The following is a 14,220-nucleotide window of genomic DNA, read 5'->3' on the forward strand; positions in this document are numbered from 1 at the left end:
TCCTATGTGAGGTCATCAATATCATCACGATCATATTATTTTTTTTTTTTTTATTATAATTTATTAGTATTAGGTGTTGGCCTGGCCAGTTTTGCTATTACAGTTTGGACGGTAAATTCACACCCATAAATATACAGTGGTACATTTAATACAGACACACACACACACACACACACCGATATATGCACCTACGGTGTGCCTGTTTTAGGCCATGGCAGAGTGACACCCTGGTGTACCACTTTCAGTTCAAAAGGTCCACAAACACACATACATACACACATACAAATACTCATATTTACACACACACACACACACACACACGCACGGACTTGCAGACATGCACATTCACGTGCGTGCACACACGAACACACACATATATACACACATGCACACATGTGCAGTCACACACTCATGCACTTACACACACACACACACACACACACACACACACACACACACACACACACACACACATATATATATATATATATATATATATATATATATATATATATATATATATATATATATATATATATATATATATATAGACACACACACTCACACACACACATCCACGTGTACTCACACACACACACTTGCATACTCATGCACACACATACACACACTCAATCACACACGCACACTCTCCCTCACACACACACACATGACCTAAAGTGGGAAACTGGGCTTCTCTAAATTTGACATGCTGTAGCCTCTGGGTTGCCAGGTCCCTTCAGAGCACACAGAGTTCTGCTCTGGTATTTCCTCCCCTCTCCCTCTACAGGCCTGTAACAAACTCTCAGTCTGTCAGACCCCCACCCCCCCAAACCCCACCCCCTCACCCCTACACCCCAAACCCCACCCCCCCAAACCCCACCTCCTCACCCCCCTACACCCCAAACCCCACCTCCCCAAACCCCTACACCCCAAACCCCACCCCCCAAACCCCACCTCCTCACCCCCCTACACCCCAAACCCCACCTCCTCACCCCCCTACACCCCAAACCCCACCTCCTCACCCCTACACCCCAAACCCCACCTCCTCACCCCCCTACACCCCAAACCCCACCCCCCCAAACCCCACCTCCTCACCCCGCTACACCCCAAACCCCACCCCCCCAAACCCCTACACCCTAAACCCCTACACCCCAAACCCCACCCCCCCAAACCCCACCTCCTCACCCCCTACACCCCAAACCCCACCCCCCCAAACCCCTACACCCTAAACCCCTACACCCCAAACCCCACCTCCCCAAACCTCTACACCCTAAACCCCTACACCCCAAACCCCACCCCCCCCAAACCCCACCTCCTCACCTCCCTACACCCCAAACCCCACCTCCCCAAACCCCTACACCCGAACTCTGACCTCCTCACCCCTAACACCCCACCCCCTCACCCCCAACCCTCTCACACCACATACACCTCCACACCACACAAATACCTCACTTGCCTACAGATATCAGGTAGTATTGCGGCAGTAGTTGAGCGTAAACTCTACACTAGTTACTCTAGTTGTCAAAGTACTAGTCCAAACATATATTTACGCTGGAGTAGGAGCTGTTGTTTATTGTTATAGTAAACGTGAGGACATGTCACTCTGTGGTAATGTGGGCTAAATACATTACCTATTGGCTACAATTTTTTTCCAGCTGTTGCATCATGTAAATTTCTGATTTATTTTCCTAGACATGGAACAGAATGTAACCTCACTGAGCGCACAAGTTAGCAGGGACTCAGTCGGTCTCACATGGGCACGACAACAAAAACATCCCACACTGGAACTGACCTAAGGGCTTATGGGTAAATTCTTTGCAAATGGACTGTGAACTAGAGTGTGGTGTGTGTTGTGACTGAGGTGTTGGGTAATGTGTGTGTGTGTGTGTGTGTGTGTGTGTGTGTGTGTGTGTGTGTGTGTGTGTGTGTATCAAGGCCTCTGTGCTTCCTGCAACCCTGCTGATATATGATGGTCATAGGACTCACACTGTAATAATTTTCTGGCATGATACTCTCACACCCACCCACACACACACACACACACACATGCTCGCACACACGCTCGCGCGCACACACACACACACACGCTCGCACACACACATCTGTCTGCTATTATAGAGCTGTAGTAAAGATATAGACCTATTGTGAAGACGTATCTTCTGATGCTATACTAGGACCATCAGACGGTATCTTGGGGTCTTTAGATATAATGAGTCTCCCGACATCAGACCCCGTTGCCCCTAGGAGACCCAGCTGAGGGGAACGAGCCTCAGTGTGACGTGATCTGGAACACCTGGAGGAACACCTCCATCTACTGCCTCCATCTACTGCCTCCATCTCCTGCCTCCATCTCCTGCCTCCATCCCCTGCCTCCATCTCCTGCCTCTATCTACTGCCTCCATCCCCTGCCTCCATCTCCTGCCTCCATCTCCTGCCTCCATCTCCTGCCTCCATCTCCTGCCTCTATCTACTGCCTCCATCTCCTGCCTCCATCTCCTGCCTCTATCTACTGCCTCCATCCCCTGCCTCCATCTCCTGCCTCCATCTCCTGCCTCCATCTACTGCCTCCATCTACTGCCTCCATCTCCTGCCTCCATCTACTGCCTCCATCTCCTGCCTCCATCTCCTGCCTCCATCTACTGCCTCCATCTCCTGCCTCCATCTCCTGCCTCCATCTACTGCCCCCATCTCCTGCCTCCATCTCCTGCCTCTATCTACTGCCTCCATCCCCTGCCTCTATCTCCTGCCTCCATCTACTGCCTCTTCACTGTTCTGGGACTTCTCCACTCAGGAGGACTTCTTCTCCTTCTCCCACACACACACACACACACACACACACACACACACACACACACACACACACACACACACACACACACACACACACACACACACACACACACACTAAAGCCCTGGTTGTGCTTTGAACTTTATGGGCTTTTCACCATGTCTGACCTAGCAGGTGGAGATGGCACTGCAGATGTCCTCTGTGTTTCTGAGTACCTGGTCATGTCGGCAGCATCATCTGCCCCCCGTAGCGCCCCCTAGTGCCTTTGTACAGAAGCTTAACATGTGCCCCCGTGTACCCGCCCCTCTACACTAGCACAGCGCACCTGGACCGTCACCTGGTGAACCGGGACCGTCACCTGGTGAACCTTATACTCTGGGACTCTGCCTTTATGGAATAAAGAACACCAGGAGGGCTGTCTATGATTTTCCTGAGAGGCACACGTGAATGATAGAGGCACATGTGTATGATAGAGGCACACGTGAATGATAGAGGCACATGTGTATGGTGTGTATGATAGAGGCACACGTGAATGATAGAGGCACACGTGAATGATAGAGGCACATGTGTATGATAGAGGCACACGTGAATGATAGAGGCACACATGAATGATAGAGGCACACGTGAATGATAGAGGCACATGTGTATGGTGTGTATGATAGAGGCACACGTGAATGAAATGGGCACACGTGAATGATAGAGGCACACGTGAATGAAAGGGGCACACGTGAATGAAAGGGGCACACATGATTGATAGAGGCACACGTGAATGATAGAGGCACACGTGAATGAAAGGGGCACACGTGAATGATAGAGGCACACGTGAATGAGAGGGGCACACGTGAATGAAAGGGGCACACGTGAATGATAGAGGCACACGTGAATGAAAGGGGCACACGTGAATGAAAGGGGCACACGTGAATGATAGAGGCACAGGGGGGTGTGTGTGTGTACGTGTGTGTGTGTGTGTGTGTGTGGGTGTGTACGTGTGTGTGTGTGTGTGTGTGTGTGTGTGTACGTGTGTGTGTGTGTGTGTGGGTGTGGGTGTGTACGTGTGTGTGTGTGTGTGTGTGTGTGTGTGTACGTGTGTGTGTGTGTGTGTGTGTGGGTGTGTACGTGTGTGTGTGTGTGTGTGTGTGTGTGTGTACGTGTGTGTGTGTGTGTGTGGGTGTGGGTGTGTACGTGTGTGTGTGTGTGTGTGTGTGTGTGTGTACGTGTGTGTGTGTGTGTGTGTATGGAGCTGCTGCACTGTAGTCATTTAGTCTCCCATCTTTGACAGAGCTTTAAGTACAACCCATGTGTTGCCGATAGAGACAGACTAATTTTACCTGGTGTTTATGGTTATCGATACTGACACTAGATAAGCTGCTGGATGTGTGAGTGGGAGTGTGTGTGTAGGAGTGTGTGTAGGAGTGTGTGTGTATCCTGACTCCAGTGTAACCTGTGATCAGCACACTGATAAGAGAGACAGAGGGACAGGATCATGTCCGTTCTGTTCTGGGCGTGGAGAGCAGGTGTTTTCACATGATACCCTCTTCACACATGAAGTCTCTTATTGTGTAGTGAGGAGCAGCTTGTTATGGGGCCATCAGCTTTCGACGTGTTTAGGATGTCAAGTCAAATGAAAAGCAGCTACAGATGTCACTGTGATGTCACTGAGGTGTCACTGTGATGTCACCGAGGTGTCACTGTGATGTCACTGAGGTGTAGGGTGGAGGTGATGTGAAAGGGTCTGTTGATGTAAAGATAGGGCCTGGTCCAGACTCAAAACAACACCATCACATCATCCTCGCCCGGCCCCGGGAGCCCAGAAGGGTCAGGCCATTGAAACAGGGCACACTGAAAAGGTCAAGAGAGAAGAGAGAGAAGAGAGAGAGTGAGAGAGAGAAAAGGGAGAGAGAGAGTGAGATGAGGAGAGCACAGCTGGGTGGAGGATTTGCACTGTGGTGATTTACCGTCAGCAGTATGTTTGGGAAAGAAGGCAGACCCTCATCATGACACTGTCCCTCTCTCTCTCTCTCTCTCTCTCTCTCTCTCTCTCTCTCTCTCTCTCTCTCTCTCTCTCCCTCAGAACTCCATCAGGCACAACCTGTCTCTGCACAGTCGTTTTGTGCGTGTGCAGAACGAGGGGACGGGGAAGAGCTCCTGGTGGATGTTAAACCCTGAGGGGGGTAAGAGCGGGAAGTCGCCCCGTCGCCGAGCCGCCTCCATGGACAACACCAGCAAAATCGCCAAGAGCCGCGGACGGGCCGCCAAGAAGAAGGTACGCAGACATCAGCTACACCTCACCCCATTGCTGCATCAGCTACAACTACCCCACCCTGTTGCTACACCCACCCTCCCCCACCCTGGTCCTACAACAGTTGTTCCACTCACCCTATCGCCCCAGGTGTTCCCCAAACTCAAATAAACCACTAATATCACCTCAACTCCACCCTGATACCCCCCAACTACCCCATCCCAGCTCTCAACTCCACCCTGATACCCCCAACCACCCCATCATTGGTTTGTTGTTTTAACTATCCCATCGGTAATATGGACTGAAGACGTGTAAATACTTATCATTGTTTCTCAACCTACGACAGTGGCTCATGACCAACGACATATTGATTAAGACGTTAGTAGTGACCAAGGTCCTGATGTGCGCAGCCAGTGACATGCGGTTGATAATGGAGCAGCGTGTGACGCTGACACGGTCAGCTCAGCCCCGCTCAAAACTGCTGCTCAGGGACAGTCTGGGTCTTCATCCACCTCCACACATTTTCATCTCAAAATGTAAACAGTATTTGTTCTGATAAATAAGCGATTGAACGCCCATCTTAGAGACTTTTTGTCTAGTAACAAATAATGGCAGAGTTGCTCAAAACATTGACAAGCCTTCTAGCCAGTCACATCTTTAATCTGTAAGTCCGCACTGTAAGTCCGCACAATATTATGGGCTTAAGAAACATTTGAGTTGCCATGGGAATACAGTAAGGCTTACTGCCATTGCTGTTATTAAGGCGGGAACAGTGAAAAGTTTCTGTGGAAATGAGTGGAGTTCCAGCAATCCAGTCTCTGCAACTCTGGGACTATTGTCCTGTTTGCCGTAGTTGTGTGTCTGTGATTCCTGTCCTGTTTGCCGTAGTTGTGTGTCTGTGATTCCTGTCTTGTTTGCCATAGTTGTGTGTCTGTGATTCCTGTCTTGTTTGCCGTAGTTGTGTGTCTGTGATTCCTGTTGTGTTTGCCATAGTTGTGTGTCTGTGATTCCTGTCTTGTTTGCCGTAGTTGTGTGTCTGTGATTCCTGTCTTGTTTGCCGTAGTTGTGTGTCTGTGATTCCTGTCTTGTTTGCCGTAGTTGTGCGTTTGAGGCTCAGAGGAGCAAGGCCATGAAGACATTTAAAAACCATCACCAGACCCTTAAAATCTATTCTAAAACTGCAGTGAGTGCCGTTGTAATGTGATCTCTCTTTCTCCTGCGGGTCAGAACCCTTGCAGCAGCGTTCTGAACTCGCTGTAGGTAAGAAATAGAGCTCTTTGGGAGAGCAGATAAAACAGTGTTACAATAATCTAGCCTTGATGTGATAAATGCATGGACAAGTTCCTCACTATCAGTAGGAGAGAGCATGTCTTGGACCGTAGCGATATTTCGAAGGTGAAAATAAGTTGTCCTGCACACATGATTTCATGATGTGTGTTTTAAAGCTGAGCTTTAAAAAAAGTTCTTAACACATTGTTTGGCCTTCAGATTCATTTGATTTAAATAAGACTGAACATAATTTCTTTGTGAATCACTACCAAGAACTTTCTAACTGCAAAAAATTGTTCAACATCCATGTCCGTATGACATCCATGTCTGTTTGAGTGCACCTATGCACTCAAACAGTGAGCTAATAGATTTTAGGGCTTTAAGTTCTAGAGAAATGTAAAATTGAGTGTTATCTGCTTATTGATGATAACTAATATCATGTTTGGTAATGATTTGGGGTAACAGAAGCATATATATGTTCAACAATAAAGGCCCAAGAATTCATCCTTGGGGGGCCCCACAAGTTATTTTAGTTGTGTGTGACTCCTGTCCTGTTTGTTGTAGTTGACTGTGCAGGGCGGACCCGACGGAGGTGCAGAAAGTCCTGGATCTCAGTACAGTAAGTGGCCGGGTAGCCCCAACTCCCACAGCAACGATGACTTCGAGGCCTGGACAACCTTCCGGCCCCGCACCAGTTCCAACGCCAGCACCCTGAGCGGACGCCTCTCACCCTTCATGCCTGAGCAGGATGACCTAGGGGACTCGGACGTTCACATGGTCTACTCAGTACCCAGCTCCACCACCAAAATGACCTCAACCCTGCCCAGTCTGTCCGAGATGGCGGGCTCCTTGGGCCACAGCAGCTCTGAGAACGTGATGGAGAACCTCCTGGACAATCTTAACCTGCTCTCACCCAAGAACCCAGTGGTGGGCTCTGTAGGAGGACCTGGGTCAGGGGTCCCTCAGTCTTCACCCTCCTCTCTCAGGCAGAGCAACGCTGGGTACCCCCCTTACACCTCGCCCGGCTTGGCTAGCGTTAGCCAGCAGCCACAGCAAGACTATCGCAAGTGCCTATATGCTCAGGCCAGCATGGGCGGCCTATCACCCATGTCCATGCAGTCGCTCCCCGAAAACAAGGCTGGCTTTGGAGCCAGTCCTGCGTCTGTGGGCCAGTTTAACTGCACCGCTGGACTCCTGAAGGAGCTTCTGACGTCGGATTCTGAGCCGCGCGGAGACATGATGCCTTCGGTCGAAACGGTCGTCTCTGCCGGCACGGGCGGGCGCATGCTGCCCCCTTACCCCAGTGGGCGGGGTGAACTCATGGGAGGAGGGGCTTCCCATAGCCACGCCCTGTCCCACCCACACACCATGCACAGGCACACTCCACCCCCCTCCGTGGCCATGAACGGACGCACTCTGCATCCTCTGACCAGCATGAGCCTGGCGGGCATGGCCAATCTCGGCTCGGTCAAATCAGCCATGCAGATGCAGTATGGAGGCTCCGCCCACATGGGGGGCGGGGGAGGGGGCGGGGGAGCGCTCGCTACCTACTGCAGCTTCAACAGCAACGGCTACGCCCATGGGCCAGGCTTGGCCGCCGGGCAGCAGCACCACCTGGAGAAACTGCCCAGCGATCTGGACGGTATGCCCGTCGAACGCTTCGAATGTGACATGGAGTCCGTGCTGCACGACGCGCTCATGGACGGGGACTCGCTGGACTTCAACTTTGACCCCATGGCGAGCCAGCAGGGGTTCGCCCCACATGGTGTGAAGACCACTCACAGCTGGGTGTCGGGGTAAGCATGCGCGCACACACACACACACACACACACACACACACACACACACACACACACTACTAAGCAAAACACTGAGGTGTTATGTTGACATTCCTGCTCTTCTCTTCCAGGTAAACTCTGCGATTGAAGAGTACGAGCCCAAGGCTGCTGTGCTCACCAGTGCCAGCTACGCTCTTGCCTCCGCCTCCCGCCATGCCCCTCCCCTAAATCCACCATGCCCCTCCCCCAGGACCCACCATGCCCCTCCCCCAGGACCCACCATGCCTCTCCCCCCAACCTCTCACCAGGCTCCTCCCCAGCCATGGTGGGGATCTGACCGCACACTGCCAAAGGGAGCCTCACTCAGCGAGGAGCAGAGGAACCTCCCGCTCTGCTGTTGCAGGGCACCTTTAATCCAAGTGCCAAACCAGGTGCCTGTTCTCCTTAGCCAATGACACTTCACTTCCTGCCTTTTCTCACTACAGAGAACTAGTGGTCAAAATCAGGTCGTAAATGGCAGGGGCCACAACCATGGCCCACATATCAGCCACACACACACACACACACACACACACACACACACACACACACACACACACACACACACACACACACACATTATGATCATTACCATGGTTATCAACACAATCTCTGTTTAAACTGTGATGAGGTATCGTACACTAGGGCACCCACTGCCCTAGAGAGCTGTTGTGGTTAGTGTGCATTACCCGCCACCCTACCCAGCCTTTTACACAAGCCATTGCATCATTATGTGTGTCTTGTTCCTTATCTATTCGTGTGCGCTATTAAGATGGCGAACTGCAGCCCTTGTCTTTGTGCTGGGCTGTCTAACGTCTGTGTGTAGTGCTGCCTCTGTGTTGTTCCACGGCCAGCTTACTGGGAAGAGATCCGGGCCCTAGAGCCGGACAGACGGCCGTACGTTGTTCTGTTCGGACCGAGTCCTCCGCGGAAGAACCCGGAAGACATTATGGGAAGCTGTCGGCCAGTGTGGACTGTAACGTAACGCTCTCCGTTCTCAGTGTGTTTGAATCCCTGAAGATGTGGTGTATTTTTTTTTTAAGAGCGGACACAATGCTGAAGGCGGTGTGATTATATGGTGTACAGAGCGTTTACACAATTCAGCAAGCAATCAGCACAGCAGACATAATGAGTGTAAATCAGAGACAACCTGGATATCATCAATTCAGTCGTCTCCTCACTGCACAGGCCCTTTTCAACCTGTACATGTTCCCTAATTTCTTGTAAATATGTGGTAGACATATGTGGCAAAAGTATACATTTGATATATTTCAGCTTTTGTTCTGATTTTGTTGTTGTTATTTTTGTGTATCTTTATGTATGGTTGTGTATGGTTGTTGTATATGGTTATGTATCGTTCTTGTGTACAGCTGGCTTTAGTGGAGGTTAGAGTAAGCTGTGTGTAATGTATTTCAGTGTTCGGGGACCCTTGAAGGACACATCCGCCCCCTTTCAGAGTTTCTTTATATGGTCATATCCTGGGAACTTTTCTCATGAGGCAAAACAAGTATATTTTATGGCCTCTAAGTTGGCTAATCCAGAGGAAAATACTCCTGTGATGCTCATTCTTTAATCCATGTTTTAATCCTTTAACATCAAAATCTCCACCTCATAGACCTCTGGGTTTTGAGTTTGTTAAATTTACGCAAGGTTAGCAAAACTCAAGGTAGGTAAAAGACAGTTTGGAGCATTATTGGACTTGAGCGTTTCTCACCGGGTTCCTAACACGATTGGGGATGATTATGCAGGTAGGAGAGGCTATGCAAGCTAGCTAGCTAGGAGGTCTCAGCAAGGGTGAATCTGAGGGGGCGTCAGTGAGTGGGAGTCTGTGAGTGGGCGTCTGTGAGTGGGCGTCCGTGAGGGGGCGTCCGTGAGGGGGCGTCCGTGAGGGGGCGTCCGTGAGGGGGCGTCCGTGAGTGGGCGTCCTTGAGTGGGAGTCCGTGAGTGAGCGTCCGTGAGTGGGCGTCCGTGAGTGGGCGTCCGTGAGGGGGCGTCCGTGAGTGGGCGTCCGTGAGTGGGCGTCCGTGAGTGGGCGTCCGTGAGGGGGCGTCCGTGAGGGGGCGTCCGTGAGGGGGCGTACGTGAGGGGGCGTCCGTGAGGGGGCGTCCGTGAGGGGGCGTCCGTGAGGGGGCGTACGTGAGGGGGCGTACGTGAGGGGGCGTCCGTGAGGGGGCGTACGTGAGGGGGCGTCCCTGCTGACGGTCCTCACTTGGGTGACTCTACTTATATAACACAACATAGGGAGATTTGTCAGCATTTCTTTATTTATTAGAGTGGAGGAGGTGTGATTGAATCACGCCACAGATTGTCTTACATTTGTTTATTTTCTTTCTCTTTCACTGTGATTTACATGTCAATATGGTTCTAACATTCTGAGTTTGTGTTGCCATTTTAGTTGTAGTGATGGCACAAAAAAACCTTTTTAAGTAACTGACTTAAGTAACTGAGTAGTCCCACTACCGTCTGTCTCTCCTTCTGTTAGCTGTGAGAGTGGGATTTGATATTTTGCTGGTAGTTCAGGCTTCATGTGGCCATTATAAACCCTCTGAACTCTTACCCATTCCCTTAGTTGCCCAAAGTGAGCGGACGCAGGTGAGCGGACGCAGGTAAAATTGCTCTGATGTGGTTGTGCATTTCAGTTGTGAGATCAGTTTCATCCTCTTCTCGTCTGATCCAGAACTTTTATTATCTGCAAATGAAGCCATCCCAAAAGAAAACTGGTCAGTCTGGAAAAGGTTCTGTAAATATTCAGAACCTGTAGTCTATATGACATAAACTGAATGTTTTAAGGTGTTTGGGTCTAAGTTTGTCTTTATGGTGTAGATCAGATAGATTCCCACCTGTCCTAAAGGAAAGTACTGCAAAATAAATGGTCACTGAATCTAAACTGAAATTCCATATGAAGTGAGGCCTATATTGGACACAGATGGATGTCCTCGGTGAAGTTGCACTGGTAAGGACATTTGTTTCTAGTTGTCCCTCTATGATTTGGTCCATTCTAGTTCAGCCATACTGATTAAGCAAATCACAAGGGCGATTTATGTGAGAACAGTGCTATACTGACATTTCAGCACTTTGTCTTTCTGGTCTGTAAAACCTCTGAGTTAAAGGAAAGTGTACCCTGAGGCCCTCAGCCCATCATATCAACATCTCCATCCAGGTCTGCAGCAAGTTGAACCACACGGTTGGTAAAGCAGTACAGTAAATTGCAGTACAGTACAGTACAGTACATAACTGTAAGACTTGAATCAGTCCTGCAAGTGAAACCTTGATTTCTTGAATACTGACTTATGTAAGAAACATTCACTCTAGAGTAATTTACACTTTACATGAAAGCTTCTAGCGTTTAAAGTGCTATGCAGTGGTTTATCTTTAAATGTCAGACTTGAGCTTGTTGTGGAAATACTTGCTCTTCAAACGATGTACTTGTATATTTGTGTTCATGTGGGACACTGACAGGGGGACTATTAGACTGACACAAACGTATTACAGACCATTACTGATTACCCCATGAATTATAAATCTTGTGCAGGCCACTCATTTGAAAGATTAAGACAGATATGTGCTAATATTAATCTGTAAACCATAAGAATAATTTAGATCTGGACAAAATGAGGCGTGTGTTGTATTTCCTGTGTTCATCTAGCACATGCTCCTATGCATTCTTGTACTGCACCTATTATTTTGTCACCTTTGATTTGTTTTTACTGATGACAACATTATTATTATTATTTCATATGTACTATGGAGTTGTGGAGAGGTTTTGATGTTATGAAAAAATATGAAGTATTTAGACAGTAGACCTTTTCCATGTAAAGCCTTTTGTAAACTGACAATGTTATTCTTGTATTTAGCAGCGATTTTTAAATTAAACACAGAAAGAGAAAAATATAAAAATGGAAAAATATGTAATCTAAAAACAAATTTGAAAAAAAGATGTTTATTTGGACCAATTTTTATAAAAGAATCTGTAAATGAAGCCCTTGCACTTTCCCAGGGAGCCAGAGCATTTGGGGCGTGGCCTAGCATTTGGGGGCGTGGCCTAGTCTGAAACTGTTACATTTCTTAACTTATGTACAGAAATGATTCACAATCAAATAAAATATGTATCTCAATGTGCAATCAGCTTATGTAGAAAATAAAACTATATGAGAGCGAAGTACATAGTTTACCTGTGCATCTGTTTACCTGTGTGTTTGTTTACCTGTGTGTTTGTTTACTCCTGTATTTGAAACACATTACACACTATACAGTGTCTCAACTGTACATGCAACATTTGGTGCAAGACATAAAACTCAGACATTAGTGAGTAATGGTGCATATATATATATATATATATATATATATATATATATATATATATATATATATATATATATATACATACAGTATATCACTTAAACAAATAATACGAAACAAATAGAGAGGTGTAGAACTGTGGTGTAGAACTGTGAGGTGTCGAACATAGTGGTGTAGTTTTCTTAGAGCTGGACCAGGTATGTCATCAGTATTTTAATTTGGTTGATGTCTCCAAGGAGATGTCTTCATCAGAGGGGACGAGACTAACAAGGGTGTCTCGTTAGTAATCCTGCTCTTCTGTGAAGCTTCCTGGACGCCCAAGTAAGAAGATAACAACATGAAGATTGATGGTAGCATAAACTCTAATATCTTAAGATGGCAGTTTCTCAGGGAGTACTGACCATTACCCCACATATACATATTCAGATTCAGATTCAGATTCAGAAATACTTTATTAATCCCCTGGGGGAAATTGCAATTGTTACGGCTGCTCCTCTTAATAAAAGTACACTATATAAAAAATGCCAAAAATATTTACATAATTAAATAACAAATCAAACAGAGTTTAGGAGAAGAAATAGAAATAAATAAAAATAAATAAAATAACGTGTCAATAGAATAAAAAATAAAGTGTCAGTAGAAATAAAAATAAAGTGTGAAGTGTCAGATGCAATTGTTGTTGTTATTGAAGAGGGTATTGCACATTTGAAACGTAATAATAATATTGTATGATCTTGTAATAATAATAGTATTGCACATTTGAAGGTAATACTAGTAGTAAACATTACACAGATGAATATTGAGCATTATGCTTTTAAAGAGGAGTTGTATAGTTATACATATATATACATATATAACCCTAAACCCACATATACATACATACTTAACCCTACCACTAACATGCTCACACTACCACGTAACAACATACACACTACCACGTAACAACATACACACACTAACACCTAACCACATACAGACACTAACACGTAACAACATACACACGCTAACACCTAACAACATACACACACTAACACCTAACAACATACACACACTAACACGTAACAACATACACTAACACCTAACCACATACACACTAACACCTAACAATATATAGACACTAACACTTAACAACACACACTAACACCTCACTGTTATGTGTTTTTCTGTTCCATATTCTGCTCCTGAAATCCCTCCTGCCCCTGGGAAAATCAGGTCGTGCTACGTTGGCCAATCGTAATACGTCTCTGCCCTCAGCTGACCCAGTCAGCTCATTTTGTGTAGCTCTTGTGTCGGTAGAGTGTTGGGAGATTGGTTAACTTGTGACATTGTTAGAGAGCGATTGTGCTATGGCTATTTTGTGTATGACTCTGTTGCTGGTTTTGCTTGGCCCTTAATTTGTATATATTGGTGGTTTTTGTGTGCACCTGGTGAGTAGAGCCTGGCAGCCATTTTGTTTGGATTGTGGGTTTATGTCTGTTTGTGCATAGGTAGTCGGTGTAGTGTTGTCTTTTGTTTCACCCTGCTAGTGTAGTTGTGTCTGTTTATTTCTAGGTTGATTTTTGGTTATTTTGGCTGGGTCACTTCTGATGTTTGTACCAGTGTGCACTTTTTCTATATACAGGTGTTGGACAATGAAACTGAAACACCTGGTTTTAGACCACAAAACACTGTAGGGCCTCCTCTTGTGGCCAATACAGTGTCATTTCGTCTTGGGAATGACCTATACAAGTCCTGCACAGTGGTAGTCCTGCACAGTGGGATTTTAAGCCATTCTTCTGGCAGGATAGTGGCCAGGTCACTACGTGATG

The 14,220-nt window shown here is 47.3% G+C and overlaps 1 protein-coding gene across 1 annotated transcript in view; it reads left to right on the plus strand.

Annotated features, from left to right (window-relative positions):
- Positions 1 to 12,272, plus strand: part of foxo1a (forkhead box O1 a) — a 37,054-nt gene extending 24,782 nt beyond the window's left edge. Inside the window, exons 2-4 of the mRNA XM_076975747.1 lie at positions 4,860 to 5,051; positions 6,861 to 8,092; positions 8,206 to 12,272. Of these exons, the coding sequence (XP_076831862.1) occupies positions 4,860 to 5,051; positions 6,861 to 8,092; positions 8,206 to 8,209 (1,428 nt within the window). The 3' untranslated portion in view covers positions 8,210 to 12,272. The remainder of the gene's footprint in view (positions 1 to 4,859; positions 5,052 to 6,860; positions 8,093 to 8,205) is intronic.
- Positions 12,273 to 14,220: the final 1,948 nt, after the last annotated feature.

Source organism: Brachyhypopomus gauderio, chromosome 16 (assembly GCF_052324685.1).
Source record: "Brachyhypopomus gauderio isolate BG-103 chromosome 16, BGAUD_0.2, whole genome shotgun sequence".
Taxonomy (NCBI): domain Eukaryota; kingdom Metazoa; phylum Chordata; class Actinopteri; order Gymnotiformes; family Hypopomidae; genus Brachyhypopomus; species Brachyhypopomus gauderio.